This window comes from Ovis canadensis, chromosome 12 (genome assembly GCF_042477335.2).
Source record: "Ovis canadensis isolate MfBH-ARS-UI-01 breed Bighorn chromosome 12, ARS-UI_OviCan_v2, whole genome shotgun sequence".
Classification (NCBI taxonomy): domain Eukaryota; kingdom Metazoa; phylum Chordata; class Mammalia; order Artiodactyla; family Bovidae; genus Ovis; species Ovis canadensis.
Window position 1 is genome coordinate 44,387,493 of NC_091256.1, and position 24,315 is coordinate 44,411,807.

A 24,315-nucleotide genomic window follows, 5' to 3' on the forward strand; every position below is an offset into this window, starting at 1 on the left:
TTTTTTTAAGATGTCGAAGGAAAAAACCTTACCTATAGAGAAGCAATGATAAGAATTACATGAGGTACTCTTTAGAAATCATGCAGGCATGGACAAAGTATAACAGAATATTTAAAGTTTTGAATGAAAAGAGCCTCAACAAGCTAGAATTCTGTAGTCAGTGATACCAACCTTCAAAAGTGAGGGAAAAACAAAGACTTTTTCAGATAACCAAAATTAGAAAATCTGTTTCTGGTAGACCTGCCTTACGAGAAATGTTAAAAGGAAGTTCTTCAAGAAGTAGGAAATTTATTTAGGTTATAAACTCAGATCTACATAAAGAAAGAAAAAGCAGTCTAAGGAGGCATATAGAGATGAGTATAATCTTTTATTTTTCTTAATGTTAGCTGATATAACAGATAACAATTTGCTCAGTATCATATTAGCAATAGTGTATATAGATTCAACAAGTATATCCTAAAGGAAATCAGTCCTGAATATTCATTGGAAGGACAGATGCTGAAGCTGAAACTCCAATACTTTGGCCACCTAATACAAAAAGCTGACTCATTTGAAAAGACCCTGATGCTGGGAAAGATTGAAGGCAGGAGGAGGGGACAACAGAGGAAGAGATGGTTGGAAGGCATCCAATGGACATGAGTTTGAGTAAACTCCAGGAGTTGGTGATGGACAGGGAGGTCTGGCGTGCTGCAGTCCATGGGGTCACAGAGTCGGACACGACTGAGCGACTGAACTTAACTGATATAGTGATCATAGGTTGTGGATAACTGAAATGAATGACAAAAATGCATCAGGATCAGGAGGAAGGAACTGGGAACACTCTGCTTAAAGGAATTTTTCCAACCCCTGAAGTGTTTATTGAAAATACACTTAGGTTAGTTGTAAAGGTAACTGTAAACTCAAGGACAACCACTTACAAGTTTTTTTTTTTTAAAGAAATTCAATTGATATGCTAAGAGAGGAGAAAATTACAATCAAATAACATGCTAACTCAAAACCGGAGATGGTACAAAAAAATAAAAAAAAAAGCAGAAAGAACAAGGGCAATGAATAGAAAACAGTAAAAAATATGGCAGGTATCATAGATAGCCAACTGTGTCAATAACCACTTTAAACATCCATGCTCTGACTATATCAATTAAAAGACAGACTGCCAGAGTAAATAAAAGACAAGACCCAAGTACACATTGTCTACAAGAAGCCTTCTTTAAATCTAAAGACACACAAAGTAATGGAGAAACATATACCATGCTAACATAAATCAAAAGAAAGCTACTGAGCATTTGTATATTCTTTTCTCCAGAGCTCCAGATATGTTTCTAATGAGCAATCAATCATGTTTAAAAACAACTGGATTATATGATGATCTTTTACTTTTATCTAGTTTGTTTCACTTTTTCTATCTCATATTCAGTGCTCATTTCATTTAGTTTATGTTCTTCAATTTCTTCATCTCTTTTTTTTTGATGTTCTTTCTCAGCCTTTATCAAGTGTAGCAGAAAAGCTTTTGTATACATATATATAAATATGTGCAATATATACATTTTAGAAAGCTTATGAATTTATGCATAACTAAAAATTATGACAGTATTATTTCACTTGTTTGATTTAATATGAATAGAATGCTAGATTTCTAATTAAACAAATAGATATGCAATAAGCAACAAAGGTTTACTGTATAGCATAGGGAACTATAGTCAATATCTTGTAATAATCTATGATGGAAAATAATTTCAAAAATAATATATGTGTATTTGTATAACTAAATTACCCTGCTATGCACCTGAAACACTGTAAGTCAACCATACTTCAATAAAATATAGATATTTTTAAAAAGAAAGACATAAGAACAATTAAAAAAAGAAAACTAGAGTAGCTATATTAATTTCAGATTTCATAGTAAGGAAAAAAATATCAGGCATAATAAAGAGGCATGACATGATAAAAAGTTCAACTTTCCAAGAAGACATAATAATCCTAATGTATATGTGCCTAAAAACAGAGCATTAAAATACATGAAGTAAAAACTGATAGAACTGCAAGGAGAAATAGATGTATCTACTACTTCAGTTAGAGATTTCAACATCCCTCTATCAGTCATTGACTGATCTCGCAGACTGGCAAAATATCAGTATGCACATAGTTGAACTGAACACCACCGTTAATCACTTGGGTCTAATTGACATTATATACTACTTCATCCAACAACAACAAAATATACACTCTTCTCAAGCTAACACATAACATTCACCAAAACACATCATATTCTGTGGTCTAAAACCATATATCAACAAATTAAAAAGAATGAAAATCACAAAAAGTATGTTCAGTTCAGTTGCTCAGTCATGTCTGACTATTTGCGACCCCATGAATCGCAGCTCGCCAGGCGTCCTTGTCTATCACCATCTCCCGGAGTTCACTCAAACTCACATCCATCAAGTCAGACCACAATGGAATTAAACTATAAATCAATAACAGAAAGATAGCTGGAATACTTCTAAAATATGTGGTGATTAAATAATACTCTTCTAAATATATACAGGTCAAGGATAAGTTTTAAGAAAAGAATTTAAATTATTTTGAACTAAACAAAAATGAAAATACCACATCAAAATTTGTGAGATGCAACTAAATCAGGGGAAACATTAAAAAGAACACAGATTTCAAGACAATAATTTCAGGAAACTAAAACAAACAACAAAAGAAATTAAATCAATAGTAAGTAAAAGAAAAGATGATAAAAAGTAGGGTAGAAACACATGAAATTAAAAACAGAAAATCAAGACAGAAAAGCAACAAAACCAAAAGATTGGTCTTTGAAATGATCAATGAAATTGATTAGAGTCTAGCCAGGCTAATCAAGACAAAAAGAGAGTAGACACAGATGACTAATCTCAGAAATGATACCACTACAGATTCTATGGGGCTTTCCAGGTGGCGCTAGTGGTAAAGAACTCGCCTGCCAGTGTAGGAGACACAAGAGATGCAGGCTTGATCCCTAGGTCAGGAAGATTCCCCTGGAGAAGGGCATGGCAACCCACTCCAGTATTCTTACCTGGAGAATCATGGACAGAGGAGTTCATAGGGTTGCACAAAAACAGACATGACTGAAGCAGCTTAGCACACATGCACAGACTCTATGGACATTAAAAGGATAATAAAGGAATACTATGAGCAAAGCCCATAATTTGATCACCCTAGAGGAAATGAACCAGTCCCTTGAAAGACACAATCTACCAAAACCCCTTAAGGGAAAGGCAGTTAATCTGAATAGGCCTAGTGAAGTCACTTAGTTGTGTCCGACTCTGAGACCCCAGGGACTGTAGCCTGCCAGGCTCCTCTGTCCATGCGACTTTCCAGGTAAGAATACTAGAGTGAGTTGCCATTTCCTTCTTCAGGGGATCTTCCCAACCCAGAGACTGAACCCAGGTCTCCAGTATTGCAGGCAGACTCTTTACTGTCTGAGCCATTAGGGAAGCCCTGAATAGGCCTACTTGTATTAAAGAAATTGAATAAATAATTGATCCTCTTTTAAAACAGGAAGTACCAGTCCTAATATTGGTTCACTGGTGAATTTTGATAAACATCTTAAGAAGAAATTAGATCAATTCTCTAAAATATATTTTATAAAATACCAGAGAGAATACTTTATAGCTCATTCTAGGAAGTCCGCTTTATCCTAACCTAACTAGATGAAGCGACTACAGGGCTGAAAAATGGCAGATCAATATATCCCATGAATATAGATGAAAAATCAAAACATTAGTGAATCAAATCCCACAATGTATAAAAAGAATCATACAACAGGACCAAATGGAATTTAATCTACCTATGCAAGTCTGGCTCAATATTTCAAAATCAAAATAATTCAACATGCTAGAAAAAAATCAAATGATCCTATCAATAGATGTAAAAAAAAGCAAGAGACAAAATCCAGGAGCCATTCAAGGTAAAAACCTCAATGAACTAGGAATAAAGAAAAAAATCTTCAGTTTAGTAAAAAAAAAATCTACAAATAACCTATAGCTAACACTGTACTTCACTGTGAGACAACAGGTAGTTTCCCACTAAGATTAAGACAAGGAGGTCACCTCTTATCGCTTCTATTCAACATTATATTAAAAGTCCTAACTAAAACAATAAGGCAAGAAACAGAAATAAAAGCTATAAAAGAAGAAATTCTTTAAAAGATAGCTATATTTGTCATAGATGACATGATTGTCTATGAAGAAAACCTCAAAGAATCAAAAAAAGCTGCTAAAATAAATCATTAAGCAAGGTTGCACATTACAAGGTTAATATACAAAAGTCAATTATTTTCCTATATATTAGCAATAAGTAATTGGTATTTGAAATTAAGAACACAGTACCATTTACATTAACACCAACAAAATTAAATACTCAGGTATAAATTACATAAAATATGCATCAGATCTGTAAGAACAAAATTGCAAAACGCTGATGAAGACATCAAGGAATATCTAAATAAATGGAGAGATATTCCATGTACATGGATAGGAAGATTCAATATTGTCAAAATATCAGTTTCTCCTAACTTGAGAGATTCAACACAACCTCAGTCAAAATTCCAGCATGTTACCTTGTAGATATTTACAAACTGCTTTGGAGCTTATATAAATAGGCAAAAGATCTAAAATCATCAATATGATACTGAAGGAAAAGACCAAAATTGGAAGATCGACAATGACAGACTTTAAGACCTACTATAAAGCTCCAATAATCAAGACAGCGTGATGTTTGTGACAGAACTGACCAACATATCAATGAAACAGAATAGTGAACCCAGAAACAGACGCACACAAGTACAGTCAACGGATCTTTAACAATGGATAGAGAACAAACATATGGATACCAAGGATGGAAGGAGGAGGGGGATAAATTGAGAGATTGGGATTGACAAATGCACACTACTGATACTATGTATAAAATAGACAACTAATGGGAGTCTACTGTATAGCTCAGCAAACTCTATTCAATGCTTTGTGGTGACCTAAATGGAAAGGAAATAAAAGAGAGGGGATATATATATACATATAGCTGATTCACTTTGCTGTACAGTAGAAACTAACACAACATTTTAAAGGAGCTATACTCCAATAAAATTAATTAAAAAATGGAATAAGGGTAACTCAATGTTGATAGTCTTTTCAACAAGTGGTGTTGAACAAATGGATATCGATATGCAAAAAAAAATTTTAATGTCTAGATACAGATCCTATACCTTCAAAAATATTAACTAAAAATGGAGCACAGACCTAAATGCAAAACACAAAACTATCAAAAAGCTAGAAAAAGAATTGGAGAAAATATTGGTGAGCTTGGGTTGGGTAATATTTTTAGATTTAATGCCAAAGGCACAGTCCATGGAAGAAAAAATTTGATAAGCTGGACTTGATTAAAATTAGAAGCTTCTGCTCTATGATGCTGTTAAGACAAGCCAAAATTGAGAAAAAAGAATTGCAAAACATATATGTGATAAATGACTGGTATCCAAAATATATAAAGAAATTTTTAAGTTAAACAATTAGAAAATGTACAACTCAATTAAAAAATGGGCAAGAGACCCGAACAGACACCTCATTAAAGACAGTATATAAGTGGAAAATAAGCATATGAAAAAATACTCAACATTGTATGTCATCGGGGAATTGAAATTAAAACAAGATAGCATCACATATTTCTAATACACTAAAATTCAAAACACTGACAATACCAAATTCTCACAAGGACTGTTCCACGTCATAAGCTTTCATTCACTGCTGGAGGGAAAGTAAAATGGCACAGCCATTCTGGAAGACAGTATGCCAGTTATAAAAATAAACATACTCTTACAGGTGATCCAGCAATTTTGCTTCATGGTATTTACCCAAATGAGTGAAAAAAAAACCCAGTAGATTTATTTCTAGTTGCCACAACTTGGAGGCAAGTGGGATTTCCTTCAATTGGTGAGTAGTTAAAAAAAAAATCCTATATCCAGACAATGGAATATTACTCAATGATAGAAATAAGCTATTGAGCCATGAAAAAACATTAAGGAGGCTTAAATGTATATTGTTAAGGCAATAAAGCTAATCTGAAAAGGCTACAAACAGTATGACTCTAACTATACAACACTCTGGAAAAGGCAAAACTACAGAGACAGTAAAAAGATCAGTGGTTGCCAGGGGTTTAGCGGATAGGAAAAGAAGGATAAATAAGCAGAGCACAGAAGATTTTTAAAGCAGTGAAACTATTCTCTATGATACTGTAATGGTAGATATATACCATTTCACATTTTAAAAAACTTACAGAATGTAAAACAGAGTGAAGGCTAATGTAAACTGAGGAATTTACTAAATAATAATGTAACAGTGTTAGCTCAAAAACTGTAACAAACATACTACAGTGATGCATGATGTAAACAGCAGGGGAAGCTGCTGGGGAACTATAAAGTACATGGGAATACAGGATAATTCTATGTATTTTCCATCCACTTTTTCTGTAAACCTAAAGCTGATCTAAAAAACAAAATCTGTTAATTAAGCAAACTGTTCAGGTTTCTAAACCCTCAAACATTACTTTCAATATCCTGCTTCCTTGTTAACATGTATCAAATGTATACTCTGTCTGACTTTCAAGGATTTTGTAATCTTCTATTTAACCAGTTCAGCGTTATTTTAAAAATTTCTAAGAGATATCTTCCATTGAAGGAATGTAGACTAGATGCCTCATGACCCCCATAAATAAATCAAATTCATCCTGAATATTTTCTTCCACTGTTGCTGTTTTTCCTTTAAATTCTTTCATCTCCCTTCTGCTGATCTAACCATCCTACACCTTAAGATTTTTCTCTCCCATGAAAACATCCTCAAAGACAGTGAGCTTTTAGTAACCTTCTTCTCTTATTATGACTATAGTTTATACCACAAAATAAAGGAACACACTGTATCTTTACTATCGTGTTGCTGTGATTCTCACAGGTAATAGTGCTCTCAACTAGATGGTAAGTTTATTACGATTTTTATTACACAGTGGAAGAACCTGCCATCTCAAAATATGCCACTCTGGAAGAATTATCTTGAGCTAAGGGCTCGTGAAAAACAGCAGGCACAAGTCTGCTCTGACTTCCCCTTTTCTTCCAGAAAGCAGGACTAAAACTCCCATGTGAACGATGTCCTCCCTACACCAGGAAGAAAGAACAGTCTTATCACCAGAGACAGGGAGTAGAGACTGAGAGAAATCTGTACAAACAGACCCTGTTAAAAGAACTCATCTTCTTTAGCCTCCCCACATATTCGGTACATTTCCACAGCTGCTTCTCTTTGTTCAACCAAGTACAAAAGCACTTAGGTTTCACCACTTCTTCAGGTCTTCATTTCCTTACGAAGGCTCCCATGTCACATAAATCTTACATTAAATAAATGTGTATCCTTTTATCCTGTTAATCTATCTTATGTCAGTTTAATTCAAAGGCCCAAACAAAGACACTAAAAGGGCAGAGTCAATGTTTTATCTCCCCTACAATATCTTTCAGGTTTTACTCACAGCATTTTAGCGATTAATAGAAGCTTATTAATGGAATGAGTCCTAGGATACTATTTCAGCTTTTCTAGTAATCCAAGAACACCTGTATAATAATGAATGTATCCTCTAAGAACAAGGAGCAATGACATGCTAAGATCAGGAAACTCCCTTGAAAAGCTGACAATGAAATATTTAAAGGTTTCTTAAGCTACATATCAGACTTACACTTTGGGAACCATAAGTTGAAAAGATAATACATGATACAAAAGATATCACTAAGTTCTATAAAAATATCACATAATCTGATGTATTAATATTAAAAAAAAAAAACGAAGACACTAACATACTTTGGGAAGGCATTAAAAACATTACTAAACCTCATACAGTCATGCAATATATAACATCTAGTGTTATAAGCCATAAGTGACAACATTTGGTTTCTTGATTTTAAGTATCAGTACTCCCATGAGTTATCTTCATTCAAAGTTACAGTAAGAATCTTTATACTGACAAGGGGTAGATATAGTCTACCAGCTTAGAATCCCTGTTTGCTGCACTACAGTTTCAACAGGTTGCCAAGAGTGGGAGAATGACTGGTATTACTATTCCAAAGCATTTGCCATAAGCTGGGCTAAAGCACAGAGAAGGCAATGGCACCCCACTCCAGTACTCTTGCCTGGAAACTCCTATGGACGGAAGAGCCTGGTAGGCTGCAGTCCATGGGGTCGCTGAGAGTTGGACACGACTCAGTGACTTCACTTTCACTTTCATGCATTGGAGAAGGAAATGGCAACCCACTCCAGTGTTCTTGTCTAGAGAATCCCAGGGATGGCAGAGCCCGGTGGGCTGCCATCTATGGGGTCACAGAGTTGGACACAACTGAAGCGACTTAGCAGCAGCAGCAGCTGGGCTAAAGCAAACAGAGTAGAAAGGAAAAATTCCAAAACATAAGAGAATATTATCAAAATATAATAGACTACTATATAACTGTAAACTACTGGGAAATTAAGTACTCAGAAATGGCATGGTCAGGAGTACCATTCCCGAGCTTGAGAAGCTCTGATTACACATCAGACTTTTCAATCACAGAAAGATGGCAACCATCAAGGTGTTGCTATAAACATGAAGACTAATTAATAGCAATTTTTCAACAAGATATTATTATTAATAACAATGTAGTCTGGCTTAAATTTTTAATGGGATACTTACCTTCCAGAACTTGACTTCTGCCTCTAAATGATAAATGTACTGAGACTGGTCATTGATGATAGGAACAAGATTGTGGACAGTAGGCATATTGGTTTCCTCACATTCTGATGACCTCTAAGGCAAAAATGAAAACAAATGAAGCATGTTTGGATTTAGCAAAGAATCAGTTAATACTATCTCCATACTCAATTTAGCACTTATGTCATATAAACACAGAATAAAAATAGACTAAATCACAGTGCGGCTAACAGTATTATTTCATCTTATAAATTCTATAAATAGATAAGATTCAGGAATATGAAAACTATTTTTTAAAGAGGGAAAAGGAAAATGGTTGTAAAAAGCACACAGCAATGGAAAAATGCTCAAGTAGTATAACTTGGCTTAGGATGAACCACCCATTTGAGCCATCTGGAAATGTGACGTGCTATTCAGTAATTTTGAGATGAAAGGACAGCTTTTTAAGAAATCACCATAGAAGAGGGCTGCTAGCTAAAACTGCAGAACAGCTGCCTGAAGAAAGGATTCTTTAGACAAGTGTCTGATGCCAAATGTGTGTCACTGAGGTAAAATTTTATCTAAAAGAAGTACATTAGCAAAACCTGGTTTTTCATTTTTGACCCTAATACTTAAGGCAATTGGAGGCTATGCTGTTCTGGAGCCTCTAGTACTAGAGTGCTAAAGCAGATATACATGGAAGTGAGACATTGCACTGAGGACTTTAGAAAACAAATGTTAATTCTCTTTACTATTGCAGCAGTCCTATAATTGATTTTTAATATCCATCTGACCTTATCCTAAAATGATTATAAAATGGTTTATAAATCATATATCATCCATTCCAGTATTCTTGCCTGGAGAATCCCATGGACAGTACAGCCTGGTGGGCCACAGTCCATGGGGTCGCAAACAGTCAGACATGACTGAGCAACTAACGCTACTACTACAACTATTACTATTACCATGGTATTATTTAAAGAAGAGAGAGAGTTAGGGAAAGGGAGAATGAGGGTCTACCAGTTAGATGAATCCAGAGGAAAGTTTGAGATGAGACACACAATCATTTTGTTTTTCAATTTAATAGAAATTCCTACAAATGGTGAAGTACCAGCTCTCATGGCAGAATAATTAAGTAGAGCTTTGCTTCTGGCCACATTTAATAAATTTAAAACCAAAAGACATGTTAATTAAATGAATTATCTGTGGTAAGTAGAAAGCAACTAATTATAATAATTAACATTAATGGAAAGGGGTTCGGTGCATAGAGAAATATAAATTATTACTATGTGTATACATAGGGCAAAATCAATGTGGAAATTAAAAACAAGCTAGTATCATGTGGAAAATGTTCATATACAATCACTTGTATGTTTATCATAGTTTGAATGTTCATATTTTAAAATAACAAGTAATAATGTTTAGACATATTTTCTACCTCAACACTGCCTCATTTCACTCTTAATACAGCCACATATTTCTCATATGTCATACTGGCTATGAAACTGCATTCTAAGGGTACAGTCTTCAAAAGCTACTTATTATTATGGCTTATAATCATCATATGTAGGTTGTATACATTTAGGGACTAAGATCCATTCTTTCACAGAGAGCCAATATAAATAGACCTATGTATTGGTATATACTGTATATATTGAACTGATCATCATGATGAGTCTTCTTGCTCATCTAAAGTTAATCAGTTTTGCAATATCACTGCTCAGTATTAACTTAAAAATGCTAAGAAGCATGTCAGAGCATTCAACAGATATAGCAACTTAATCTACTAGACTTAAAAGTACTCCACCCATATATGCTTAAGAGCATTCTAGAAACTAGGTGTAAACAGTAATAAATTCACTGAATGATGAAATATTTTATCAAAATTATAGTTTATATCTATAAACTTTGAATAGGAACATGTAGTCCATTTCTCTAAAGTGGAAATTAAGCATGAAAGTCTGTGTCAGGCTGGAATGAAGTGTTAATATGGGGGTACTCTTAGGACATTTCAGCTGTGAGTAAAGGAAACTGACATGTCTTCAAGTTTTCAGCATGTAGCCTGGGTATCCAACAGTCACAGACATTGAAAATGCAAGGTGGTTATTGTTGCCATGACATTTTCTATTTGTGTCATACTTCATAGGTTTCCAAAGAATTTTGAATATGTGATCTTACCTTATTACTATAAAAACCTGGTGAGAGAGTACATGATAGGCCCTAGATCACCCTAAAGCATAGACTATCATTTTGACCATTTAAACCTGGCCCAGTCCTTGCTTCACAGTACCCTTTCTCTATAGCACTCTTTCCTCCAACCCATCTTCTCCTCACATATACGCTTCCCTCACAGTACGCTCCCTCACTTCCACCCTTCCTTCACACCTATCTCAGGCTTTATATCACACTGCTTCATTCAGAAATAATATGCTCCATTAAAGCAACAGCAGTAGAAAACAGCTGCAGAAGAAACAGAGTACAGTTTCTCATACAATTTTATAACTATATATTTTTAAATGTAGAAAAAGATTACATACTTCAAATTTAACATCTAACATAAATGAAAGACAGCTAGAATTAGAAAGTAAATTCTAAAAATAACAAAAATACAGATATGCCCCTCTATAAAAGCAATGGTTAGGGACTTGGTGGTCCAGTGGTTAAGAATCCATCCTTCTTTCTTTCTTTAATTATTTATTTAAAAATGTATTTATTTATTTTAATTGAAGGATAATTACTTGACAATACTGTGATGGCTTTTGCCATACATCAACCTGAATTAGCCATAGCTATACATATGTTCCCCTCATCCTGAAACCCCCTCCCACCTACCTCACCAGCCCACTCCTCCAGGTCGTCACAGAACCCCGGGCATGGGTGACCTGCTTCATGCGTCGAACTCACACTGGTCATCCATTCTGCATATGGCATTCGGTAATGCACACGTCTCAGTGCTGTTCTCTCAAACCCTCCCGCCCTCCTCTTCTCTCACTGAGTCCAGAAATCTGCTTTTTATGTCTGTGTCTCCTTTGCTCCTGTATGCAGGATCATTGGTACCAGATTCTAGGAGAATCTGCCTTTCAATACAAAGGATGCTAGTTCGATCCCTGGAAGGGGAACTAAGATCCCACATGGCCCTGGGCAGCTAAGCCCACATGCCACAAATACTGAGCCCTCACACGCCACAACTAGAAAGAAGCCTGCACACCGAATGAAAGATCCTGCTTACTTCAGCAAAGACCCTGCATGCCACAGCTAAGACCCGAAGCGGCCAAAAATAAATAATAATAATAAATTCTAAAAAAAGGCAATGGTTAATCTTTTCCACATATTGTTCCTTTTTAAAAAAATATTTGCTAACAGTTGCAAAGTAAATTCTCCAAACTAGTTACTCACTCACATTTTTCAAGTGAATAATAAATTAAAAAAACTCAGAATCCCCTCTGCTATGGAAGTCTCTTCTTCGGCCAAAATAATTATCAGAGGGAAGACCATTTCTTTTAATGCTTTCCACTATTAGCATGCCCAGCTCAGAATCTGTTTAACACATGTACTACTAAAATGATACACAAAATTAAAACATAGAAAAATAATGCTTTTGTCGGGTTGTAAATGGCAATACTTACCGAAGGGGATGTTTCTTGTCTTCTTAGAGATACCTCACTTTCCTTAGCTGCTTGTTGGCACAACAAAGCTTTGAGTTGATTAACTATGGAGCAAAAGCAATGGGTTTATTCACCTTATTTTAAATCCATAGTTTATCATCACTCATCTATCCTTGCATCAGTCCAAGAAATATTTGTGTATTATGCATCACAAAATGTGCTATTGATAGACACAAAAACAAACATGAGAAAATCTCTATCATTTAAGAGGTAAGAATCCACTGAGCAAGAGCTATAGAACTAACAGATATAAAACAAGACTATAAGCTCTAAGTCTACCTAAAGAAGCTCTAGGTCTGCCTATAATGCTCTAAGAAGAGGAAGCACGTAACTGTGCCTGTTTTCACAGAGAAGAGAGTGTGAAGGATGTATAGGAGATCACCATGCAGAAAAGGGTGAGAAAACACCAGTTGGAACACATGGCTCGTGCAAAGCAGAGAAGCACGGCCATAGGGTGGCATGAGTAGAACATGGCTTGAGGAAGATAGAAGAATGAGGCTGGAGAGGCAGCTTGGAATTACCTTAAGAAATCACTGCTTTGACATCCTATAGGCATAGGAAAGTCAAAGGGGGTTAAAAAAAAAAAAAAAGAAATGGAACTAGATTAGCTGCTTTGTGTTTCTTGGCTAAAATCCTAGCAGCAGAGGACAGACTGGTGTTGTTACTAGATGGAGTTTTAAGAATTCACTGTGTGTCATCCGGGTTAGGACTGACATTCACACTCACCGGCGCGGCTGTGTTGTAGTCCACACCAGGCATTTCCAGCATCCTCATTTCCTACACTGGTATTAAAAGAAGGATCTGGCATATCTTCTCCAACAGTGACGTCACCTTCTCTCAGGGCACATTTCAACTGGTGAATGCTTCTATTCGCACATTCTGCAATAGCATGATGAAAATCAGAGCCAGTGAAATCTGGGTGACCAAATGAACATGGACTTGAGAAGGCAATTTCTAAAGGAAAAGCAAGCATTTCTGATACTTTGTGGGAGAAAAAAAAGCACAGCTTTACTTCTAGCTTGGTGAGGAACATGCCAGAGGAAACGTGAGATTAAGTTCATGGGGTAGAGGTTAGACTTAATGATCTCTAAGCTCCCTGACACCACTGTGATTGACATTCACTGTACATAGCTCTACTGCCAAGGAGGACTGAATGGGAGAGCTTTTCCCCTCTTCACATTCCCAAACAATAATCTCACAGAGGAGGCACTATCCTGACTCCTCAATGCCTAAAGACTCCCCTACAACTTTTGGCACGGTGTAGATAGGCAAGACTGGCAAAAGGGATTCCACCACATCAAGTTCCTACCCAAAGAAGCCTCCTTGTCCCTGTGGGCCACATGGCCCTCTAGCATTAAGAGACAGCTGACCACCTGGCCTAGTTCTGATCAAGATTTGAATAGCTGATGTGCTTAGAGCAGTATAGTTGTACTTATATACTGTACTTAGTATAGTTGTACTTATATACTGCTGGCTGACTACATCTTACGTAGAAATTCTTGGTTACTATGCTTAATTACCCTTAGAATTGAAGTTTAAACTCACTACCACAGACTTAACATAATAAGTCTTAAATTAAGTATTTTAAGGTCTATTACTCTAGTAGTTCATCTCTAAAAACAGCCCCCAAAGAACCCACCCTTACATCCTTGTACTCTCCCAGGTTGAAACTTAGTGGATCTGTAACCTACACTCACCAAGAGAATGCACTGGAAGGAACACAATGCCTGACCCGTCACATCCTTAAAATGTTTGGTAGCTGCTGCTTCTACCCTCTTGGAGTGTTGGCTTTTGTGAGCCTCAAGCCACTAAGTAGGAAGTCTGGCTACCCTGCTAGAGAGACTAAGAGGCCATATGGAAAGGAGAGCCCCTGAGATGACCACAAGGAGAAGGAAAGGAGCCCAACCCCACTAAAAGTCTGGCAGAGTTTCCTGATGACTCCAGTGCCAGAGGTCATCTACCCACAATGCATGAAAGAGACTTGAAAACTGCCCAGCTGGAGTCTGGTAAAACCACAGATCTGTGAGAGACACTAAAAATGCTTTTGGTTGTTGGTTTCTGCCATCAAGCTTTAGAGTGACTTGTGTGTGTGTGTGTGTGTGTGTGTGTGCTTAATCGCTCAGTCATGTCCAACTCTTTGCGATCCCATGGACTGTAGCCTCCAGGCTCCTCTGTCCATGGAAATTCTCTGGGCAAGAATACTGGAGTGGGTTGTGCTTGATAAGCAACAAAAGGTAACTGAAATAACTATTCAGTGAAATACTCACCCAAACACATCTTTAGCAAAGGATCCAAGTCTTACATTAATACTAATATAGTAATGATACTGTGCATGCGTGCTCACCGCTACAGTCGTGTCTCTTCCGTGACCCTATGGACCATAGCCCTCCAGGCTCCTCTGTCCATGGAATTCTCCAGGCAAGAATACTGGAGTGGGTTGCCATGCCCTCCTCCAGGGGATCTTCCCCATCCAAGACCAAACTTGCATCTACTGCATTGCAGGCAGATTCTTACAGCTGAGCCGCTGGGGAAACCCCAGTAATGATACTGCATTATATGTTAATACTATAATATACTAACGACACTAGACATGACATTACTAATAACTCTATCCTGTTTCATGGAATTTTTTTACATGTATGACAACTGGAGAATCAGGCAATATAGGTAATTTCATTCGTTAAAGACCAGACACTTTTTCAGGTTTAAACTTGTTACTTCTGCTAATCTCTTATAATTAAGTCTCCAGTTCCAATCTAGAAACATTAACTGTAACAAAAAATGTTCCTTTTACATTAGAGCTGAGACCCAGGTTTCAGTCATCATTTTTAAATGTTGCCATCTGTATTTGAAAGTTATTGTTAATTCATGTATTTATTAAATATTTATATATAGCTAACATAGAAATTTATGTTAGAAAAAGGTGAATTCTCATGCAAGTTCATGTACTGCTATTATCTATCTCAAATGGATTCCATCAAAATAATTCTTAACATCTTCAGAGGAGACCTTTTTCTAAGTAAAATCTTTTCTTAATTCAGAGCAATGCATAACAATAACACCAATGAAGTTCTTTGTTCTGATCTAGGCCCTTTCTTGACAAGTTAGACCTACTTCTTCTGTATTCAGGAGAAAAACTCCTCTTCTTTAATACCTATAAGAGAATCCTAAGAAACCTATAAAAATGAAAAATCTTTCCATTACCAATCATGGATGAAAATATATTTATAAATATGTATTCTGCAGGACCTTGAATAATAGATTCTATTTCCTTCAAGCTCATTAATTTGAATGTGTGAAACAGACAAAAATAACCATACCTTAATAGAAAAAAATACTCTCTGTCTTACAAAATCTCTAATATAGGTCCTTCACTTACAGCAACTCATTTTCCCCTTGAGTAAACTAACAAAAATAGGTCTTTTAGGTCAGGGTTCGATAATTTACACAAGAGACCCAATAAATTTATCACTGCAATTTTCTCCACACCAATCCTATTTCCACACAGACCTTTCTCTGACAGGAATTTGGTATTGATAACTAACCAAGCCTGGCCTCCATTTATTCCTCATGAGTTTTAAAACGTCTAGATAAGATGTATTCCTGGTTCCAGTAAAATGAGAAGCAGCAATAGTTTTTTTTTAAATAACTCAGTATTTTCTAAAGAGACTCGTTAAAGGAAAAGGAAATATCCAAGTGTTACAGTTTTAGACTTCTGCACTGATACCTATGAATAAAGCACTTATCTTTACTGCATCCATTAAAAGGAAACAGAGGGTTTGAATTACTCTAAAAGTAGGCTCTGTGGAGCCATCAAATGACTTCATCTATAAGACAAAGGATAATTACTTATTTATACTTAATCTAACTAAAAGCTAACAAGCTATATTAGGAAAAGGAAAGCTGAAAAAAAAGATGTGTACTTGAAAATTCCTACAGGTAGAGTTCTTTCATTAGCTTACAATAATGGGAGAGTTTTATGAGACCATTTAATCCCTTTCCTGATATTCCTGTTTAATCTTTTAGAATTTTTATCATTTAAAGACTATGTGTTAAACCGTACTATGAAAATAGCATTATGTGAAATACTAATACATTGAGCTCAACAACTATCCCACTTTTCTTAGTGATTATACAAGGTCTGGGTTTTTTTGCAATGAATGACTTCAGTTGCTAGGATCAGAGACGAAGAGAAGGAATTTTCAAGAAATGTATCCTGAAACAAACTAAGGAGGTAAGGGATATTTTAAAGTCATTTCAAGAGTACATTTTAAAACATACTAAATGCTTTTCAAATACATACATACTAATGTAATTATATACACTGCAACAGACAAACAGAATTAATCCCTTGGAATAACAACACTCAGATCTTTCAAGACAGACGAAACCCCACTGCTTTTCAACTGGAGCCATTGCAACTGGTCTCACAACCCTTATTAAGAACACTACTCCCCAGATGCCATTAACTGCTGCTTCTTGTTGTTGTTTAGTTGCCGAGTCATTTCTAACTCTTTTGTGACCCCATGGACAGTAGCCTTCCAAGGATGGGATTTCCCAGGGAAGAATAGTGGAGTGGGTTGCCATGTCCTTCACCGGGGGATCTTCCTGACCCAAAATAGAACCTGCATCTCCTGCATTGGCAGGCGCATTCTTTACCACTGAGCCACCAGGGAAGCCCTAACCCCATTCTGCTTACATGTAAGGAAACCAGATTAGATAGGAGGTTCCAGTTAGGGTTTCCTATCCCACTGTTAATAGGCATAGCTTTATCTATCTATAACCAAGAGTGGGGAAGAATACTCAGTTCCTCTTTTCTCCTGGGACGATAGTAACAGATTTCACAATACATCCTGATTTCTTCTTCCCAGCATCAACCACAGGCTGAATACCAACTTAATTACAAATACAAACAGAAATACAACCTCTGAGTCCTACAAAATCGCATGAATATAAATGCAAGTAAATAATATTTCTGCTAGTCCACTATCCAAATATCAGTCAATACAATGAGCACTGAAAAGGTTTTTAAGCTGCTGACTGCCAACAAATTTGTCTGTTTCATTCATTTTTATAATCTAGTTGCTCTACTTGCCAACTCCTAGTTCAACACCGAGCCTCTCTTCAAGATGTTATCATTGAACAATAAGGAAAATACGTCCCTCTGTACCAAGGATCATCACTTACATACATACTGTGAATTATTAATGTCTACATTCTCCATCTGTACTGGGAGATGTGAATGAGAGTTATCCTGGTGACATGGAGGCAGAACCACACCCAATGAAGTGCCCAGCTGTCTCTGAGAAGACATGCAATGAACCATACTTCCCCAGGCTAAGCATGAAGCGAGCTACAATTCTCAAAACAAGCTTAGATCGGGGCAGACAAGCAGAAAATGAAACCACAGCCAGATAAGAGATGCGTGTGTCCATCCACACTTGATGGGGCCTCAGCTAGTTCATGGGACTGCTGTCACTGTCTATTGGGGGACTGACAATTAGTGTGACCAAGATGAAAACAGCATTAATCCAAAATTAGAAAAACCAGTTTTGTAATTGGCAGTTACAATGATTAAAGAGACTAAAAGTTGTATGCAGAAACTACAAAATCACAAAAAAAATTACTATCGCAAGACTCTAATAGCTGAAAAAATGTGTTAAAACTGGTTGGTATCAGAAGTGAAAGATAAATCCAAATAAGAATGTAAACATCTTTACGAGCAGTGTCTGGAAGATCATTAATGATGAATGGATGTTGGGAAATCAAGAAGATTGACTATACGCATTACGAGGGATACACCTGGTTCTTTTCTTTTTTGTACCAACTGAGAAGACTTATGCACCTGTCACTTTCCTATTAAAGAAGTTATCCTAGCCAGACTGGCAGAACTTAGGTACAATTATCAGCCAAAACAATCTGTATCCTTAATTGTAATTAGTCTCAAGCACGGTTCTCACAAAGCAAATGCTGTGAGTAATAACCTTTCTACTTCTAGATTATGGTTCTCAGTCTCAGCACTATTGATATTTGGACTTGCTAATTCTTAACTGTAAGGGGATATGTTGCGTTTGTACAGCAGCATCCCGGGCCTCTACCTACTAGATACTGGTAAAACTCTCCCTGCCAGTTATGACAATCTAAAGTGCCTCCAGACATTACCAAATGTCTTCTGGATGGAAAAAAAAAGTAACCCTGATTGCTAACTGCTGGCTGATAGTAAGAAAACAAGATAGGCAGTGCTTAGTTTTGAGGAGAGACTACCCACACTGCTACACCGGAACCACAGGCACAACTTGATGAAAAGAGGTCAGGACATTGAGCTATTCTACCACTGTGGTAGGCAGCACACACAACCCATTGCCATCACCACCAACATGAGGCACTTCTGATCCAGGTGTCAGGAGCTGTTATACCTACTGTGATCAAGAACTTGAAATTCATCTTTAGTTCCATTTTGTTTCCAGGCCTAATACATGAAGCAATAGTCATACTCTAAGGCTATTTTTTAGAGCTTCTTTAGTAATCATGTCTTTAAATGTTGCAGTGGGCTTTGATGAAGCTCTCCAAAAAAAGGCTGCTTTAGCAAGCACACAAGCATGTTTCAAGCTACCTTTCCTCCCTTTTGTCTCTCAGAGGAGTATCACTAAGTGAAAACTTGGAAAACCTTAGCATAAACTGGTGAAATGATCAGAGGTTAAGTCTCTTAAAAAAAAATCTCAAAAGCTTGAGAAACAAACTGGTCTCTTCTTTTCTGCACAAACATGTCTAAGAAGTGAAAATGCCCTTATAATCTTGTAGCACCAAACCACTGTTTTGGTTCTGCATTATTTCATGGATGATTATTTACTTATAAAACATGCTTTGGGGGCTGCGAAATCTTGTGTTTTGTTTATTTTACCTCATTAGTTTTAGGGAGGAGAAAATGGAAATGCTACTACTTTTTGGTATTCTGGTAAAAGAAAGAGTCATAAAAGTTAAAACTACTAAGAACAGCCATATAAGTATATAAAACAAAAAATGAATATACGTAATTTAAATTTTATTAGCAAAAATGTCAATTTAAATGTTTGAAAATTTTCATTTGCATTACCAATCCTTACTTATTAATAGCCAAATCATTGTATTTCTTTATTTTCATAATGAATGCTTCCAGGGCCTTTCTTACATTGTTGCCTGTCTTGGTCTCAGTGAAGCTGATAGTTAAATAAGCAAACATTAGCCATAGACAATGTGTGTGAGTGTGTGCCTAAAGGATGGAAAAAAAAGTAACCCTGATTGATAACTGCTGGCTTATAGTAGTCACACTATTTTAAAATTTTAGAACACATTTAAGAACAGCAAAAACAAAAAAGAAGAAGAAATACAAGTTTGATGAGTAAAACAGAAAAAGAGGAACTTTTACTTAAGTTATATACATGTTTCCTTAAGTATGCCAAAGGTCCAGATGACATCACTACTGGTTAATTCAGTGACCAAATTATGGACTAATAAGATTAACATCAGCCTTCTACATATGTATCCTTCTTTGGAATGAAAAAAAAAAAAACACTTGTTTATATTTTACTTATGTAAAATTGGCACATCAGTATTATTTTCAGTTTTATCAAACTAAATCAACTTACAAGGAAAAGATCATCCCCCCCAGATTTTATATTTTCTTCCCATATTCAACTTCTCACTTTCCATGAACCTAGTTCCTTAATCTCATAAGGAAACACAACTTTTTATCATTCATGTGGTCCAATCCAGTGTTGATAAAAGGGACATTACAGATCTAGAGATCTGAGATAGTGGCTGAAGGGGAACCAAGCTTTCTATGTGCTTGACCCACATAGAATAGGATGAAGGGAAAAGAATAAAAGAAAGGGAAGGAAGAAAAGAGGGAAAGAGCAAGAAAGTAATTGCAATGTTTTCAGAAAAAGCATAAACTGCCCAGTTTGGCCATAGCCTCACTATTCCCTAGTGTCTTCCACTGACTTCATCACACATTTTGTCATCTCCTTGGTTCCTACTGGCAATAATCCTACCTCCTAGTCCAAACTTTTCATATTCCAGATGAGGAAACAAGAATCCAAGAACAGTTTATTAACTTGCCTAAGGTAACACAGATGGTTATTAGAAAAGCAACAGTTAGAATTGGAACTTGGATCCTAGTTTCCCATTCTTTTCTCTGACTCTATCATATTCTTCCATAAATTCAATCTAGAGCCTAAAATAACAAAACGTTGAAAGAAAAAGGAGGAATTACCATATAAAACGCATACAGAAAGTAAATGATGCATTTCTGTTTCAGTACGTTTGTTCCATTTCTTTATGCCCACTCAATCAAAGGTGGCCAGGAAGTTGGAGAGTAGGTGAGTAATGTATACAGGCATAAAACTGAATCACAGCTAACACTGCAGCAACATTCGAAACATGATTCAGTTGTTAAGGCTGGGACACTGAATTTCTGACAAGTTCTTGCCTTCTTTCTAACATCATATTCCTACATTCAAGCGTACAGAATTTAAACAGCCTGAGTCTTCTGTTATACTATAACAGAACTAGTTTATTTTACACCTCATGACCTTGTACTATGATGTGTTAAATTTAGAGGAGGGGTATTTGCTATACTTCACAATTAGCAATATAATTCTGTGGGTCTCGAATTTTAGATGCCTGAAGAGTGAATGAACACCTAACCATACTTGGGCAAGTCACTTTTCGCTCTAGATTAAACTGTGATTCCCAGGATACCTAGGATATGCTCACCACTGAAAACAAACTTTGAGATCATCTCCTATGTAGGCGCACATTACAGATCTGCAGGGCAATGAAGCTTTCTAGCTTGTCTGCCAGAACTGTTACGTTGAAGAAGAGTCTTTATACCATTCCAATTCTCAGTGAGGGCACAGACAATCCAAAGCAAGAGTTACGCCCAGAGGGTGACCCCATGTGAAAGGCGTCAGGGAAAGAATGAGTGGTGAGTATGGAGTCTGTAGATGGCTCTATTTCCACGGCTGCCATGGGGTCATTAGACTCAAGAGAGGCAAGAATTCACTGAAGTTTCAAAAGCAAGAAAGCAACACTGACTCTGCTTTTTATATCAGAACTTCAGATTCTTCATATACTATTAACAATAATTCAAAAAATTATATTTAAAGTAAAGAAATGAGGGAAAGCTATAAAAACAAGAAACTATCATGGGGAAATTGTAAAACCATTTTGCATTTTTACTTGTCTACTTCCTGGCTAGATACAAAGGAAAGAATTAGTAATGATTACATGTATAGTTATTGAGTTAACCAGAGAAATAACTTGTGAGGAAAGATCAAGAATATCTATGACCTTTTCTTTAAGAATGAACTAGACAAGACATTTTGGGAAAGTAATGGTGAGTAGGAAAAAACAAAAGAACTTTACATTTTGCATTTTATCTGATTGTATAGCAACACAATTCTAGAGTTGTCAGACACAAATGCTTAAAATAACGAAGTTTCATATACAAAATAATGCCATCATACTGTGTTTATTCAGAAAAACACATTTTAACTTTAAACGGGAATTATTCTATCTAAAAATGGTCATTGATAATGTGTGAAGTGAAGAACTTCTGATTGTGCTTCTCTTCAGTATTAGTTCTGTTTTGTTTCCTTCCATAAGCTGTTATATAAACTATTTCATAAATAAACATAAAAATTAAAATGCTACTAAATAAATGATAAGTGCTGAAAACCGATGAAAATTTCCTAGTTGCATTTCTCAATTTATTGTTAAAACTATCACTAAAAATTAATAACAAACTTTTCTCTGCTTTGTTTGCTCTTGATTATGTTTTTACTATCTTATATTGTTATAACACTAAATTTTTATTTCATTTTAAAATATCTTATCTTTGAATAAGAACTCTTCACTCTATAATTACTGAAAGCAGTATTGTGGGTATTAAATACATGAATTCCCTGGTGGCTCAGACGGTAAAGTGTCTGTCTACAATGCAGGAGAGCCGGGTTCAATCCCCTGGAGAAGGAAATGGCAATCTACTCCAGTACTATTGCCTGGAAAATCTCATGGACAGAGGAGCCTGGTAGACTACAGCCCACGGGGTCGCAAATAGTCGGACACGACTACAACAGTTTGAAATTAACTGCATCAAAATGCCTAATATTAAATAGTCTCAAATGTTTAAATAAAGGTTCATACTAAGGTTAAAGGAGAAGAACTAGGAGGAACATAATGGAAAACAGAATTTTTTTTTAACCAACCTCAAAAATTAAATGCCACTGGTACTATCATTCTGCACAGTATTTTCTTATTTTCAAATGAAAAGTTAGAAGTGGTTATTTCTGTATCTAACACCTCTTGAAACATCAGTAGGCTGATGAAGATGTTCATCCAGACTAGTGATTTTACTCTTGCAGTTAGAATACTGAGAATGTTGACAGTTTATAACACTGCTGACAGATGGAAACAATAGGTAATAACCTTTCAAAGTCTAGACTCACTAGATTCAAGTCTCTTATCCCCTCAAAAAATCTTCACTTTGCCACAAGTACCAATTATAAATTACAGCTAACATTTAACAAGGGCTTATGTGTCAAGTACTGATCTTTACCCTTCTTCTTTTTTTAATCGTGATAATCTGTAGCTATTTTACTGTCCTTCACTGCGTTAATCCAAAATCTTCCTGAGGACAGTCACTTTGTGTAGTTCCTTATGATATTCTCAGCATGTGGTATGTCTAATGTATAGTAGGCACTAAATTAATGAATGAGTCAGCGTTTTAAATGCTTTAAATATTTGTAAAGCTGTTGGTCATGACCTAAAGGGTTAAGAAAAGGCAAAGGAACAGAAAGTGGAGTGAATTACTTCTAGTAGAATAAATATTCTTTAATGAAACTTTTGTTTTAGTCTGTATGCATGCGCGCATGCTCAGTGGTTAAGTCGTGGCCAACTCTTTGCGACTGTATGGATTGTAGCCCGCCAAACTCCTCTGTCCTTGAGATTTCCCAGGCAAGAAAACTGGGTTGCCATTTCCTCCTCCAGGGAACCATTCCCACCCAGGTATTGAACTCCTGTCTCCTGTGTATTATGCATTGGCAGGCAAGTTCTTTACCACTAAGTCACCTGGGAAGCCCCTAGCCTATATATATGACTCATATAAAATATATTTTTACTTACGGCTAAGAGTTAACAAAAAGTCTGAAGAATCACTGCTTTATTTGAATTATTTCATTTGCTCCTCACAAGAACCATGTAGATAATATCATAACTTCTACCTTAAAATAAGAGAAATGAGGTTTTCTAGATGTTATATGGGATGTTCAAGATGATAGACTATCTACGTCACTTTTATTAATGATATCACGATTACTATTAGTGAAACTTTAGTTAATTCAGATTTTCTTATGCTACTCATTGGGTACTATAGTAAGAAAATCTGAATTAACTAAATAAAGTTTCAGTAATAGTAACTGAGACATGATTAATAAAGACAAACAGGTTTTCAAGGCAGATAAGTCTAACTGAATTTAATACCTGGCTCTTCCACTAACCAGCTATGTTGGCTTTGGCCTAACTTAACCTTTTCGACCTCTATTTCCCCATGTGTAGAAGGACAGTCATAAGGTTGTAAGTTTTAAGTGATTTAATATATGTAAATAGCCTAGACCACTAAATAGAAGCTGTTGCGATTAAAATAATTATTAGTGGTCACCCGACCCCCCTCCCCTGCCCCGGGTCCAATAAACCACATTCAATTTTACACATAATTTGAATGTGTAAAGAGAGCATCAGGAATTTACTGGATTATAAAGAGAGGTATGAGAACTGGACAGAACAGGCATATAGCCATCCAAGAGTTTCTGCGGGCCTCGGGTAAAAAAGATGCCCAAGACAATCAGGGAGTTGGTTCAGGTCACTATGGGAATCAAGGGAA

At 36.1% G+C, this 24,315-nt stretch overlaps 1 protein-coding gene across 8 annotated transcripts in view; it reads right to left on the reverse strand.

Annotated features, from left to right (window-relative positions):
- Nucleotides 1-24,315, reverse strand: part of SDCCAG8 (SHH signaling and ciliogenesis regulator SDCCAG8) — a 243,423-nt gene that overhangs the window by 217,893 nt on the left and 1,215 nt on the right. For all 8 annotated transcript variants that reach the window (XR_011247670.1, XR_011247669.1, XM_069545550.1 and 5 more), the window contains exons 2-4: nt 13,122-13,274; nt 12,357-12,439; nt 8,734-8,847 (exon numbers count right to left, since the gene is read on the reverse strand). Coding sequence is in view for 6 of the 8 variants with exons in the window: in XM_069545550.1 (XP_069401651.1) it covers nt 8,734-8,847; nt 12,357-12,439; nt 13,122-13,274 (350 nt within the window). In the remaining 2 variants the exon portion in view is untranslated. The remainder of the gene's footprint in view (nt 1-8,733; nt 8,848-12,356; nt 12,440-13,121; nt 13,275-24,315) is intronic.